The sequence below is a fragment of the Pinus tabuliformis genome, chromosome Q (genome assembly GCF_031772625.1).
Source record: "Pinus tabuliformis cultivar Carrire ecotype Pingquan chromosome Q, CPIR1, whole genome shotgun sequence".
NCBI classification, from domain to species: Eukaryota; Viridiplantae; Streptophyta; class Pinopsida; order Pinales; family Pinaceae; genus Pinus; species Pinus tabuliformis.
Window position 1 is genome coordinate 811,339,073 of NC_142296.1, and position 15,998 is coordinate 811,355,070.

The window sequence follows — 15,998 nt, forward strand, 5'->3', positions numbered from 1 at the left end:
CTAAAAACAGTTCCACTTGAAACAGTTCAACTTGAAATTCAGTGAAAATTCGATCCCAGAAAAACAAGGTGTAAAACAAAAGAAGAAAGAACGTTTTAGATAAACAAGGACACAAAAGAGGGGTATCAGTGGGACATGGTTAGCACCGCTTAGATTTACTAAATTATACCCCTTTTATATTGTTAGATTTAAGTTGCATCCAGAGTTATGGAAGGTTATTCAAATTGAGGAAGAAAATGAGTTGTCCAAAATTATTCAAATTTCAAAATAAATGTTATTCGAATGTCCAAATTCGAAGAGTATTCGAATTTCCAAATGAATGACCGGCAGAGAAATGAACAGAATCCAATTATACCTTTGATATTGTTACAGTTGCAATATCAAGAGTTGGGAGTGCTATTGGAGGAGGTTAGTCAAATTTCAAAATGAAAGAAAGAATTTCAACTTTCAAAATGAGGAAAAAAATAAGTTACAAATGAATTACATCATCCAGAGTTTATTAAAATTTCAAGATAAATTTGAAAGGGATTTTTCTTATTTTTGGATTAAAATTATCGTATCCCAAGTTACCCGAGTACCTATGGCCCTGCATATAAGCCAAACAAAGATATACAATTAAAAACACCTATTTTGACTGGCTACGGCCCTTCCTTGGTAAGATTCATTTCCTCGTAATATCTACAAAAATTATGGAAACTTGATATTAACGCAGAAACTTAAAAATTAGGCAGGACCCATGTCAGTCGTTTTTCAAGTTTCAAACCAATCCCTTGATATGAACAAGTTGAGAAATTTGGCAAGATACATTGATTGCAGAAGCTTGATGTTAATGCAGAAGCTTAAAGATTTAGTAGGATTCGTGTCAGGCGTTTCTTAAGAGTAAAACCAATCCCTTGGTTAAGGCGAAAGCTTGAAGACTTACCGATTTAGAAGGGGAGGGGATTTGTATCACTCGTTTCTAGAGTGTAAAACCAATCTCTTGACCTTAACAAGCTAAGAGGTTTTGCAGGACCAACACAGAAGCTTCAAGATTCGGCAGTATTCACGCCAATCCTTTCTGTAGTGCAAACCTAATCCATTAGCTTAATATTATTGCTTTAAACATTTGCAAGTCAATCTAAAAAAAAAAATTGAAACCTCATGTCAACACAGAAGTTTCCGTTAATTTAACAAGAGGTTTGGCAGGATCCGTTGATTACAGAAGCTTGATGTTAACAAGCTTCAAGCTTTGGCAGGATTCATACAAGTTCTTTCCTCTGTATTATCACTTTAAAGCAATTTAATGCAATACACGTGCAAAAATTTACTATCAAAAAGGAGAAAAAACTCCTTGCACAGCTCAATACCCATTGTAATAAATGTGAAAATCCAATTTTTCCACACAACCAAGTTAACTCGACAACATTAGCAATTCATCCCAGAAAATCACCAGGGCAAAGATAAATTACAAGCTACACTCACAATAAAATGCGTTTGATCTCTATTTCTGCGCAATCTAATCAAGCATAAGGGATCCCCACATTGAACACGCTTTAGCTTCTCTCCCACATTAGCCATTGATATTCGTGACAGTGACCACAGGTGCATAGATTTGGAGAGAGGTATGCGAAAATAAGAGATTCAATACATAGAAGCTCGATGCAGATGGAGATCTTCTCTGCAGTTCACAAAGTAGTAATAGAAATGCATACTGTATATATTCATCAATTAACATGCCAATTTCTTGCATTGTTTGCTATTCTTTCGTACCATAAAAAATCCAAAACCCAACGAATTAAGACAGCTTTCACATTTTCTGTCAAAAGCAATGCAACATATATATATATATATATATATAGAATATGAAATTGAAATTATTCCAAACTTTTGCAGTCTTAGCCACAAATGAATCCAGGTATTCATGAATACCATCACAATAGATAAATAGTCCACCTAAGCACTACAACATTTTATATTTATATTCACTGGTGGCACAGATCCTCAGGCAGGAGAACCCATAAGAAATAGTAGCAGGACTCAGCCTAAATCCACAACAGAAAGAAGCGATGAAAACCCGAAAACCGACACAAACGCATGGAGAGGCAATAAAACCTAGTCAGAGTCATTATATATGTTATATTCTGCCAACACAGCCTGACAAGCAGGGTGGTTTGTGGTAGGTCTGAAGGCAAAAGGCCCAGTCTTTCTTTCGTCCGAATTGATCCCATTGTTGTGGGTTAGGTAAACTGGACCACGGCTGCTATCAGTTTTAAGGTTGCATGAGGTTGGGCTGCTCACTGTAAATGCCTCACAGGCTTCGTGCTCGTGCTCACCCAGAACAGCGATACTGAAAAGCCCATCGTTGTCGGTGTGCTGTTCATTATAGAACAATCTCTTACCAGCACGATCCTTGCACTCAACACCTACAGTGGCACCTGCACAGCACTCATACTCAAAATATCAGAAAAAAACATAGGGGTGCCCTGTGCATTCTATGCTTCAGACAGAAACCCACGTTTCTCTTAAAAATAAAGAGTGTAGAAAATGAAAGTAATGTGAACACAATGGCAAAAGGGAAGAATAGATCTATTCAGAAAAGCACAAATAGCATTCCACATGGAGAATCTTAAAACCAGATCTATTATTTCATATCTTTTCAACAAGAAAATGCAGTGGCCCAAATGAAAACAATCTACAAAAACTGCAAAACAAATTGAAAAACTATCCAAGATGGGTGGTTGCTGGCTTACCAGAGATGGCAGGTGAAATCCTGGTGGGGAATCCAGCAGCACAGTTATCGCAGTAAACCTTGCCCGTAACATAAAAGTTATGGCCAGCATGGGCATTGGCAACACCCAACAAGGCAAAAAGGGCGATCAAGCCACAGAAAGCGGATAGCTTGGCCATTGTTCAGATACCCACCTCGCCGAGAGAAGCAACAAAGATCGGAATACTGGTTGGATTGGGAATGGAAGAAGCAACAACACAAAGCACCTATATATGTATGTATGTATGATTCTTAGTCTGAGTGAGGAAGAGCGAAGACAATGGTGTAATATATATATATATATTGGTTTTGGCCCCCAACATGTAAGCCGGTGATTATGAACAGATTTTCCGAGTAAGATATAACCGTCACCGTCCCTGCTCCGGGTGAGCCTGGGAGTAAACATCTTTTTTCGGTGCCGATAATCTGGACTGATTTTCCCGGGGCCGATAATCGTGGACTGATTTTCCGAGATGGAATAGCCGAAAAAGGTTGCCCATTCCGCGTGAACTTGGCTGTAAACCACACAACTCCTTCAAGTTTAGCGTTGCCCATTCCGCGTGAACTTGGCTGTAAACCACACAACTCCTTCAAGTTTAGCGTTGCCCATTCCGCGTGAGCTTGGCTGTAAACCACACAACTCCTTCAAGTTTAGCATTATTTTAGCCGGTAAACGGTGACGCGGCAAAACGACTTTCGTGAGTTTCGATAACGGTGATCGCCAAACAGAGGGTCCTGATTTTCGATGCCGTCTGAGGCACACTGCTACCGTTAGATCTGAAACAATTTTCTAAGTGAGTTTGATATATTATACTTTTTTTTTTGTTGGGAAAGGAAAATGGGTTGTTTGAACTTTTGCCGTGACATGCGCTGCATACTCCTCGTGACCATACTCGTTACTGTGATGTGACGTGACTTGACCAGACTACAGTAGGGCCATTTATTATTATTATTATTATACCCACTGCCACTGCCAATGAATGATAGATGTGACTTTTAGTGCACCGGCACATGGGTTGGGTTGGGTTTCACCCTGTAAATACAATGAATGATGGATGTGACTGTGACTTTTAGTGCACCGGCACATGGGTTGGGTTGGGTTTCACTCTGTAAATGTGTATTTATGTGAAACCCTTAAACCTGGGTATTGTATTATTATTATTATTTTTATTCTTATTTTTATGTACAATAATATTTGTCATCCAATTTGTTGAAATGGAAAACATGAGCTAAATCTCCCATGCCTTACAAGAAGATTAAGAGTCGGGTATTAATTATGGAGTTGTCTATAATGCGACTTTTTGGAGATTCCGGTGACGGAATCCGGCGGAAGAAATTGAGATTAAATCATGATTTGTTGCAGTTAAAATAGTTTTTTAACCGCATATTCGGATTCAGCACCCTGAAAAACCCCTGGCACGCTTTGATTGTGCAGAAACTAGTTATCAAACTTGCGATTCCAATAAATTGCTGCCAAATTTTCACCGGAAAAATCCCCGGAAAAACTTCAAAAAATCGCGTTATAGACAACTGCATTAATTATTACAAACTTGAAAGCTGCAATAGTTATAACCAAAATGTTTTGTTTTTTAATTATTATTATTATTTCAATCTGGGAATCCCCCTCACCAATGTTTTTAATTTCAATGTAGTAATCCCTTCCCCTCAAAACTTGTGTACTTGAAAGCTGCAGCAGTTATAACCAAAATGTTTTGTTTTTTAATTATTATTATTATTTCAATCTGGGAATCCCCAACCAATGTTTTTAATTTCAATGTAGTAATCCCTTCCCCTCAAAACTTGTGTTGTGTTGTTATCCGATGCTAATTTGAATTTGCTGCTGCTTCATGGTCATACCCTCGGAATTTGTCGGTTTCTATTTTATGGTGTTCATTGAATGGAATTGTTCATAATCAATAACCATAACAAGTAATGTTATTTTATATTTATATTTAAGAAAAGATCGATATTTCACATGGTCGGGATATTCAAAATATAGGCGCTCTTTTATGCGGTAGAAATAATCCTAATAAGAAATTATTTTTATGTGGTAGAAATAATCTTAAATAAGAAATAGTATTATTAGTCTTGGCAAGGACGGTTAAGATTATAGTAATCGAAAGTTAATATTTGTTTCAATCTGTGATAAATAACCAAAAAAAATTTGAGTCGTTGTGTCTTTTCTTAATGCAATTGGTTTTGTTATTTTATTTAGCTTTTTTCTCAAGGCAGAGGCTAAAACCATATGTTATTTTGATTTGTTTCCTTCATATTTTTGAAGACATCTTGGAAGGCACTATCACTTAGGCTCAGCAGTGGATGGGTTTAAATTGCTAATATTTTGTAATATTTAATGTTTTCACTCTACAAGATTTCAAATTTTAACTTTCCACCACTCGGTGAATTTTAGGACATCTGGTCTTCCTTGTTTTGCACCTGGCTACACCTTGTAAGGCTCCTTCAATATTCATATTGAGAGCCTTTGCTTCACCTTCCTGGCCACAATAGCCTACAAGGGATGTTTGCACAGTAGCCTGCAGGGGATGTTTGCTTAGGAAAAAGCATCGGAACCTATCCAACAAAATACGACTAGGGCTCTTAGCTTTTTGTTCCTCTATGACTACGACATCAAGGTAACAATATCAAGATAAGACAACGATATGACAATACACAACTTCCACACAGTTTCAACAGCCTTAAGCTTGCACTGTGCCAACTCCAACAACAATTGATTTGCACTGTGCTCACTGCTATCAATGCCTTCATAGGTAATCCGCCTATCTTCTTCTTTGTTGCAAGACTTTGATAGAAGGAATCATAAATCTGGAGATTTTATAAACTTCAATTAGCTTACCACTAAATACAAAAACTCCTAGTTCGGTTCCATATTTTTTCTATGACAAAATATGGTATGTATGTTATGTAAATACCTAGTTTTCTTACAGAATCCATCTATAAAAGACGATACAAGTATAATCATCAAGATGCTGACACATCCTAACTATTTTTCCCAACGGCTCACAGGCTTCATTCAACCAGCCCTGGCTGCAGAACCCATGAATTAACCTTGTTAATGCAATTGGTTTTGTCATTTTATTTAGCTTTTTTCTCGAGGCGGGAGGCCAAAACCATATGTTATTTGATTTGTTTTCCTTCATATTTTCATATTTTTGAAGACATCTTGGAAGGCACTATCACTTAGGCTCAACAGTGGATGGGTTCAAATTGTTAATATTTCGTAATATTTAATGTTTTCACTCTACAAGATTTCAAACTCTAACTTTCCACCACCCTGTGTCCACTATCATTTTAGTGATGCTTCCGTTGTCTTATCTTGATATTGCACCTGGCTACACCTTGGATAGGTTCAGTGCTATTCAATATTCATATTGAGAGCCTTTGCTTCATCTTCCTAGCCACAGTAGCCTACAAGGGATGTTTGCACAGTAGCCTGCAGGGGATGTTTGCTTAGGAAAAATCACCTGAACCTATCCAACAAAACACGGCTGGGGATCTTAGCTTTTTGTTCCTCTATGACTACGACATCAAGGTAACAATATCAAGATAAGACAACGATACACAGTTTCAATAGCCTTAAGCTTGCACTGTGCCAACTCCAACAACAATTGATTTGCACTGTGCCCACTGCTATCAATGCCTTCATAGATAATCTGCCTATCTTCTTCTTTGTTGCAGGACTTTGATAGAAGGAATCATAAATCTGGAGATTTTATAAACTTCAATTAGCTTACCACTAAATACAAAAACTCCTAGTTCGGTTCCATATTTTTTCTATGACAAAATATGGTATGTATGTTATGTAAATACCTAGTTTTCTTACAGAATCCATCTATAAAAGACGGTACAAGTATAATCATCAAGATGCTGACACATCCTAACTATTTTTCCCAACAGCTCACAGGCTTCATTCAACCAGCCCTGGCTGCAGAACCCATGAATTAACCTTGTAAAAGTGATAATAATGGGAACAAGGCAACTCATTATCTTATCATAAAAAAATTAAAAGCCTCTAGCAACATTGTTTCTGTTTTAAAGAAATGCTCTTGAATCAGAGCATCATATGTGGCAAAGCCAAGCACCTAATTTTTATGAATCATTTGATGATTAAAAACATTGGTCTGTTGTAAATTCTCTCATTTCTTACTAATGAACAATGCATTCTCACTTTTTTCTCACTTTTTTCTGCATATCATGATTCCATTGTAAGTTGGTTTTTTCCTAAGAGAGCTCTGCAACTCGAACCCTAATGGCGGCAAAGCGATGAAAACCTAAGGAAGCTGGGACGAGAGCGAAGACAACCGAAGCAGTCTAGTCCAGCACAACTGACAAAGGCCAGAGCAGAAAAGGAATGACAGAAAATGTCAGGAGGGGAGAGATCCCCTCCTACCGAGAAGTGGCGGCAAGCGACAGGCAAAGCAACCAGGAGTCAGAGGAACGGAAGAGCACGGGACCGGTTTTAGGAGCGGCCTGGCAATCAGGCCGACGAGGGAAATGTCTGCCATGTACCACAGAAAAACCCAGATATGTCATCCCAGCGAACAAGCTGGAAAAGTACCGAAGTTTCATGAGAGACCACGCCCTCATATGCAAGTTCGTCAGAGTCTGGCCGTCGGAAAGGGACCTCACAAAGTGGATACAGCAGAAATGGCAGCCTCAAGGACACATCGAGCTCAAGCTGGGAGCGAAGGGCTTCTTTACGGTAATCTTCTTTAACCTGAAGGATAGAGAACAGGTCTTTGATAAAGGCCCTTATTTTTATAATAATGCCGGTCTATTTTTACGCTTCTGGGAAGACTGTTATAACCCAGACAAAGAAACCTTTCTGGCTGCTCCTGTCTGGGTCCGTCTTTTTGGGCTTCCCACAGACTTTTGGGACCCGGACATTCTGGAAGGAATAGGTAACTCAATAGGAAGCTTCGTGAAGATAGCAGATACCACTAAGAAAGGTAGATACACCTCATATGCCAGGATTTGTGTTTACATGAACTTAGCAAACCCCATCCCCGACACTATTGAGCTTGAATACCACGACGAGATCTGGCAGCAAAGCATAGACTATGAGCACATTTTGTTCAGGTGCCGCAGATGCCACGCCCATGGACATCTCGCAAAGGAATGCCCATTAGCTTGGGAGGATGAAGAAGCCAGAAGGCCCCAAAGAAACAAGAGAGAGTCGGAACAAGAGGAATTCCAAGAAGTGAGAAACAAAAAGAAACCCAACAAGGAACCCCCCCAGAAAGATAGGAAAGGTAAACAACCTGACACAGTGAAACCAAAGTGAATGGGTTGCAATTTCAGCTGTCTACGGGCCCCACACCCGCGCAGATCGAGACCTGTTCCTCACTCAGCTGACTAAGCTCCGAAGTTTACACCAAGAACAGAGATGGATCCTGGCTGGGGACTTCAACTTAATTGCTTCTCGAGAAGAGAAAAAAGGTGGAATAAGTAGGGAAGACACAGAAATGGAAAGATTCAGGGAAGTGTAGACAGAATTAAGAGTAGTAGATATCCCAACCATCAACAGAAAATACACATGGAACAACAGAAGAGGTGGCTCCAAACAGATAGCTTCCAGACTGGACAGATTCCTCATTTCAGAACCCATAATTGAGCTAGATATCTTCTATGAAGCCTCTATCCTACCCTCAGCAGGGTCGGATCACTGGCCAATAAAATTGGAAATAGCCTTAAATAATCAGAGCAAAAGGAGACCCTTCCGGTTCGAGTCCTTCTGGCTCCGAGCCCCTGACTTCCTAGACAAAGTAAAAGGATGGTGGCAGGACAACAAAAGTGGTAAGGAGGGCCTCAGCAAAATGTGCTCCTTTCAGCAAAGGCTCAAAGAAATTAAAAGCAAAATTAAAAAGTGGAACAAGGAAGAATTTGGTAATATCCAGCAGGAGCAGGGCAAACTCCAAGCCAAAATGGAAAGAATCCAACAACAAATCATTATGGACGGTCGAAGCCAGGCCCTTGCAGAGGAGGAAGGGAGAGTAATCACACAATTAGAGGAAAGGAGAAAACAGGAGGAAATCTTGTGGAGGCAAAAATCTAGAATCCAATGGCTCAAGGAAGGTGACAGAAACTCCAAATTCTTCCATAAAGCCATGATAAATCACCGCCAACACAACAGAATATTCTCCCTAAAGGACAAGGAAGGAAACAGAGTGACTCAGCAAGAAGAAATAGAACATCTTTTGGTGGAGCATTTCAAAGGTATTCTCTCTGAACCAAATATTAACCGAGCTGAGGACATAGACAAAATCAGCCACCATATTCCCAAGAAAGTCTCTAGAGATCAAAACCTGACCCTTCTTCGGAAAATCTCCAAGGAGGAACTGGAGGAAGCAATTAACAAAATGGCCAAAAATAAGGCCCCAGGTCCCGATGGATTCACTATTGAATTCTATCAGGCAACGTGGAGCTTCATAGGAAATGATCTACTTGATCTAGTGGAAGAATCCAGATGCTCCAAACGCATGCACCAAGGCTTGAACGCCACCTTCCTGGCGTTAATTCCTAAATCTGGATGCTCAGATGAACCGCAGGGTTTTAGGCCCATCTCACTCTGTAATGTGGTTTATAAAATCCTTGCAACTATCATGGTCAACAGGCTTAAGCCCATCCTGTCGGACCTCATAGCCCCAGAGCAAACTGGCTTTGTCCAAGGAAGGCAGATCACTGATGGCATTATAGTCGCCCAGGAAGTGATCCATTCCCTGAAAAGCTCCCGAGCCCCAGGCATGCTTATCAAATTGGATCTGGCCAAGGCGTTTGACAGGCTCAGCTGGGTCTATCTGGAAGGAATCCTAAAAGCCTATGGGTTCGATCAACGTTGGATAAAATGGATCCTGTCAATGGTTAGCTCCCCCGTCATGTCAATTCTCCTAAATGGCTCCCCCACCGAAGCCTTCACTCCTTCCCGTGGGCTAAGGCAGGGCGACCCCCTGTCCCCTTTCCTCTTCATCCTGGCTGCAGATGGCCTAGGCAGATTGGTTAAGGCTCAGGTTTCTAAAGATCAGATAAAAGGCCTCCGCATTTGCGGGGATGATATCCCGGTCTCCCACCAGCAGTTTGTGGATGACGTAATGCTCTACGGTCAGGCCACCCTCAAGGAAGCCCAAAAAATTATCAAATCCCTTTCTCTATTTAGCAGAGCCTCCGGGATGGAAATAAATAAAGGAAAATCGGAAGTGTTCTTCTTCAACACATCCTTGGTTGTCCAAAGGTTCCTGGCACGTACTCTAGGCTTCAACAGAGGATCATTCCCCTCCAAATACCTGGGAATCATGTTAAATGAGCACCAATTCTGGTCGGCCAACTGGAACCTGCTAATCAAGAAAATCCGCAACAGAATGGAGAACTGGACCCACCGTTCGCTAAATGCCCCAAGTCGGGTAACCCTATTGAAATCAGTTCTGCAGGCAATCCCAAACTACCAGCTCTCTTGCCAAGCAATTCCTAAGGCTGCGAGCCAAAAGCTAGTCTCCCTGTTCAAAAATTTTCTCTGGCAAGGGACTAGAAAAATCAAAAAGTGGGCCCTTATCTCTTGGGAGTGGCTATGTCGACATCCTAAAGCCGGCGGGCTCGGACTTCGTGACCCCTTTGCCCTCAATCAAGTAATGGGCGCGAAGCTCTGGTGGCGGTGGCTTCAGGGGGGCCCAGACCTGTGGAAGACACTCTGGGAACGAAAATACGACGAAACAGGGGAAATAGAAGACAAATTGAGAAGCATGACAGAAACCAGAGGTTCAGCGATATGGAACCTAGCTAGAAGCAACAAGAATCTGATAAGGGAGCACAGTTTCTGGGAAATCCGGGAAGGAGACAAAGCCAGATTCTGGGAGGAATCCTGGCAACAAAGAGATCGTCTTATTCAAAAGGACAACCTCCATGCCATCCTCACTTTCTCGACCCAGGCAGGGGCTACAACGGTTGGCAATTTCTGGAAGCAAGACGAGGAAGGATCCTGGCGCAATTGGAAATATAAAGACGACTGGGCAGGAGCGCCCGAAACAGACAGTTGGCAGGATTATCATATAGAGATGGCGTCACGGAAAATAGCCAAGAAATCGGGGTCTGACATTCTCAGGTGGGGCAAACACATACAAGGAAATTTCACTACAGCTGAAGCCTACTACCTTCATTCCAACAACAGCCTACCGTAAATTAAACATTGGCCTAAAATTTCTTTCTTCATTTGGACAGTTCTACACAGTAGAGTGCTTACCTGGGACAAAATCCTGCGGAAAGGTAGCCATGGCCCGTCCCGCTGTGCCCTTTGCCTCACCCAAGAGGAAACCATGGAGCACCTGTTGAACCGCTGCTCCGTCAGCTCCTCCCTATGGAGCATCCACTGCAATTTGTTTGAGAGACAACACCGCAATCAACAAAATATTGTGAGCACAATCATCAATTGGCCAAAGAAACCTTACCTGAACCCGGTTGTCAACCGCGCCTGGCTCCTCTCCGCTGGATTCCTCCTCTGGAATATCTGGAAAGCCCGAAATGGGGCCATTTTCAAAGCAGAAACCAGATCTACGGCAGTAATCTGGGAGCAGGTCACCAAAAACCTCCAGGAAACAATCCTTTCAGAATGTTGGAAAGACGACGACTGGAAAGTCTCGAATTTGGAAGAAAACATCCTGATAAAACTGGAAATCAGACAGAGTATGGTAAACTGCAGGGAGTCTCGAGCAGATACGGCCAAAGAGGTAACAGAAAGTAACCAGTACAGAGGCCCTCCACATGGGTTCACAAAATTGAACTTCGACGGTGCAGCCAAGCACAACCCAGGCGAGGCCGGCATTGGCGGAGTCTTCAGAGACGCAGAAGGAAACACTCTCAGAACCTTCGCGATGGACTGTGGGGAAGCTTCGAACAACGAAGCAGAGCTGCACGCTCTGAAACGAGGACTGGAAATAGCTCTCCGAGAAAACTTTAAACGACTCCAAATCGACGGGGACTCAAAGCTGGTAATCGACATGGTCAGGAAGCTCCAGAAGCAAATCCCAGCGGAGAGAATAAGCAAAAGTTGGCGAACCGCTTGGCTGATAACCGAAATTGGAAGGCTCATTCCGAAAATTGAATATCTCCTCCCGACTCACACCAGGCGTGCAGGTAACAAGCCGGCAGATTGGCTTGCGAATTGGGGTTGCCGAAACCGCGACAAGGAAATTGATAGCGAGGGTCTGCCTCTTCTGCAACAGGAAGAGAAAAACCAACTCCAACAACTTCTAAACGACGATACGGGAAGGCAAAGCATGGGAGAAACGAACGGCCAAGATCAGGCGGCATGCAGCGGAGGCGGAGATCATCCACATCAGCAAGGCTCGGACAGCTCCTACGTGGGAACGGGCATAAGGGTAACGCAGGCACATGACAGGCAGGTGACGGGGCAGGACCAGAATGGCCGATTAAACGGAGATGACATGCGTGCTGTAGCATCATTAAAGAAAAATCTAGAACCAGCTCCGGATCTCGAGAGAATGAATAGGGAAAGGACGACAGATGGCAACAGAAGTCAAGTCGGGCTACGACAAGAGCAGCCAGACAGAGAAAGGTATGATGATGCATGATATGGAAAGGACAATCCATGCCACATTCCGAGATGGTTCAACCGGTTGGCGTGACGGAAAATTAAATGAACCAACGGAGGCCGGAATTCCCTTAAGCCAAGTGGCGGCATGCTCGACACGACATCGAGTTAATAAACCCAAGCAAACAGATGGCAGGCTCATTTCGAGCAGCAAGGAGAATGACAAAGAACGGAAAGACGCCTGCACATCTCTGCGATCAGCCCTCCTCGTCGGCCTCAGCAAGGAAAGGTGGTATGTTTCCTTCTGTCCTCGTCCCTCTGGCATGCAAGCTAATTTTTCTGGTCTCTTGGTTTGGTTGAATATGCTATGGCCTTGCAAGCAGAACCCCTGTAGCAGAACAGTTATGGCTCCCTCGAACTCCTTCTGGCTCCTCCTTCTTCAGTCCCTGGTTGGGAAAGTCCTGATTTATGATAATGTCATGTCCTGCTCAAAGAGTCAGGCAGTTCGGGAGACTCCGCCGAGTCTCGCCACGCTTCTCTACTCCCTGGTTTACTTCTGCGGCCGGCTCCAATTCTGGTCCTCCATCCCGCTGTCCAAAGCAGACTGGTCTCTCTGCTCTGCAGTCTGGGATGTTCTCCGAACTCCTGTTAATAGATGGCGGGTCCTCTACCGTCGAGATCATTCTGGCCCTGCTCTAAAGTCAAGAATGGCTTCCCAAGCTATGAACGCTGCCAGCATAGACCAGACTCTATCCAGGCTCTATATCTCTTGCACTGACTCTCGGCTTTCTGATGTGGCAGGTAAGACCAGAGGAAACATGGCCCCTAGAAGGAACACCCCTAAACAGAAGAAGGAAGCCGGCACCAGCAGCCAACCAAAAAAAAGAGGCAGAAAGCTTGACTTAGATAAACTCCTTCAACTGATCGACGGGTACATGTGTGGCATCTCTCCTGAAGTTGCGCTCTCATCCATGAATGGCAACGTAAGCTGAGGGAAATAAGTGCGGACCAGGAAATTCCCCGCGAGGACTGGACTATAATCTCCGACCCAGGCACTTCCAGAGGCAAGGACTCGCTATTCAGTAGAACGTTACAATTCTACTGGATAATGAAGCATGTGGTTGGCAGGGCCATGGAGGTCAACCAAGCGGTGCGCGAGGAGGAAGATGAAGAGCACAAGCAAGCAAAAGAACTCCTCAAATGCCAACTGATGGATGAATCTGCCTCCATAAAAAACATTCTATTGAAAGAACTTGCGGCGGTCCAAGTTCAAGTTTCCAGAAACCATCTGATGCTCAAAAACATAGAGCAATTGACACTGGAGCTCAAATGGGCTATTGAGCAGAAGATCCTGAAGCCGGGCGACAGTGACTCCAAGCATGCCCCGGTGAATCTGTCGGATGAAGATTAATGGTGTGTTTATTTCCATAAAGTTTTGTGATGAATTTGAACGTCTGGGTTCCTTCCACTGCTACAGTAGTCAGTCTAGCTTTGAATAAGCAGAATAGTGGTTATGATAGGAAGAAAGAGTTAAACATTTTTAAATTTTGGTCGGGCTTTCAAGCCAAAAGGTGGCGGTCTGGTTTCCCTCGTGCAGGCCAGCCACCCGAACTCTAGTATAACTGTATTTTGCTGTTTTTTGGAATGAAGATGCCTAACCTTACAAAAAAAACAATGCATTCTCACAACGTTTACCTCTTATAGTAGGGATGGAATCATTTGCTTTGAGCTTAATCTTTAGACCTGATAATATTACCTTCCAAGAACCTTGCGATTTCGAACCTGGAACCGAAAGAATGATAATTCTAAGAACACAATTGGAAACGCTTTGATGGGAGGCAATGAGAAAATGCTTTAGACAAATTTACTACCCTACCTAGAGAATATTATTTGAATAGAAACAACCTATCGATTGAGGGATGGCCTATGCCAATAGGACAAGCTTGTTGTGCTCCTACATTTGCCCCTAACATTGGGGTTGGGTAAACTCCATCTCATGAAAATGTATATGTGGTGGCTAAAAACTACGAATGCCAACAACGGCAACGACGACAACTACAATGGTAGCAATGACGCAGCTACAACGAACGACTATGTCATACAGATTGATTGCTTGCTGGATGGGCTACTTATTCATTTGATTTATGAATTTATTGCTTTCGGCTGACTTACTTGCTGAATGGGGATTGATTTATATCCCACTTGTTGGTTGGGGTGGTTGGATCAGATGGTGAGCTTTGTTGGGATGGTGAGCTTTCCTCCAGCACTTATATCCCTATGGATGCAGGTGTGAATGCATTGATTCAACTGGGCTCTCGCCTACCTTTGGGTTGCTCCCTTGGATGATGGAAAAGTTGAGAAAGCAGCACTGAGATCCCGGTGGAAGCAGGTGTGAATACAATCCCAGTGGAATCAGGTGTGAATACATTGATTCAACTGGGTTCTCGCCTCCCTGCCGGATGATGGTCAAATTGCTGGTAAAAAATGTGTCAGATCAAATGTAATTGCAGGTGCCAAAGCATTGTTGCCATCCTGCATGGGCATTTGAATGCATATTCACTTCGTGTCTAACTATATATGACATTTGTTGAAGGTGATTTCTTAAATGTGCTTTGAGGGTTGCGGTACTTTTATGGGGTATCTTCTTCGCCACCTATCATTGCAGCATGGAGTAGTGGGATCACCTCTTGAATCGATTGCATTGGCACCTCAATTGGCTATGGGCAATCACTGGCTCTGACTATGACTGGAAAGAATTTTGTCAATTGATCGCAATACCAAAAATTCGTTGAGTGCAGAACGTGTGACACTTTGTTGGCGTAGGAAGACAATGTAATTAACCTGAGTGCATGTCACGAGCAGAATGTGCGGCACGTTGTTAGCATAGGAAGGCAGTGTAATTACCTGAGTGCACATTAGGGCTTGTTGAAATATGGCAACAAGAATATTCCAATTTAATTTGTCCTTGAATTAAATTGTGAATTAAAATTGAATTTAGTCTTAACAGCTACTTGGAAATAATTAATTAATTTATTTTAAATTAATTAGTTGGAGAAATTCAAGTTAGAAGTTTTTCTGAAGTCATGCAAGAGTTATCCCTTAAATTAAGAAGATAAGATTGAGTTATATTTGAGTTGTAATTAGTTAACTCAGTTTACTGAGTTAAGTCCAGTTAAATTAGTTCCAAACTGTTTGAGGAACTAATAGTGAGTTAACAGTCAGTTGATGCATTATTGCATTCAACTAGTGCTACTCCAATTAACTGAAGACTCCCTCATCAGAAACTCATGCATGTCTATTCTGAGAAAGACCCAATTGAGATTAATGTTCAAGGACAGTGTACTATCAGTTGCATGTGTTTTCTCATGGAGAAAAATCATGCATGCAGTCAAGGATTCATCATTGAGGATTGTGCAGTTTTGAAGGCTTGGTTTTCCACTTGGTAATAGGCTAATCATCCACAAGGAACAACGCAAGGAAATAGGAGCTTGGAGGGCAGAGAGGAAGCCTGGAGAGAAGCCAAGATTGCCTGTGAGCATTTGTGAGGATTGTACTGAGAGCAGGTGTTATAGCTCCAAATCTCACTCTTGATGTTTGTGATGCTGCACTCATGGCCTACAGCAACCTCTCCTTCCAGACTTGGTCCAAATACTTAAAAACAATGTTTTACTCCCTATACGTGGCATTTCCCTGAGC

General features: G+C 42.4%; 1 protein-coding gene across 1 annotated transcript; it reads right to left on the bottom strand.

Annotated features, from left to right (window-relative positions):
• Window positions 1-1,831: 1,831 nt before the first annotated feature.
• On the bottom strand, window positions 1,832-3,021 carry LOC149222136 (major pollen allergen Lol p 11-like). Its single transcript, XM_089385273.1, has 2 exons — window positions 2,730-3,021; window positions 1,832-2,414 (listed from the first exon to the last, which is right to left on the bottom strand). The coding sequence occupies exons 1-2, from the start codon at window positions 2,884-2,886 to the stop codon at window positions 2,092-2,094; spliced, it is 480 nt and encodes a 159-aa protein (XP_089241399.1). The 5' UTR covers window positions 2,887-3,021; the 3' UTR covers window positions 1,832-2,091.
• Between the last annotated feature and the right edge of the window lie 12,977 nt (window positions 3,022-15,998).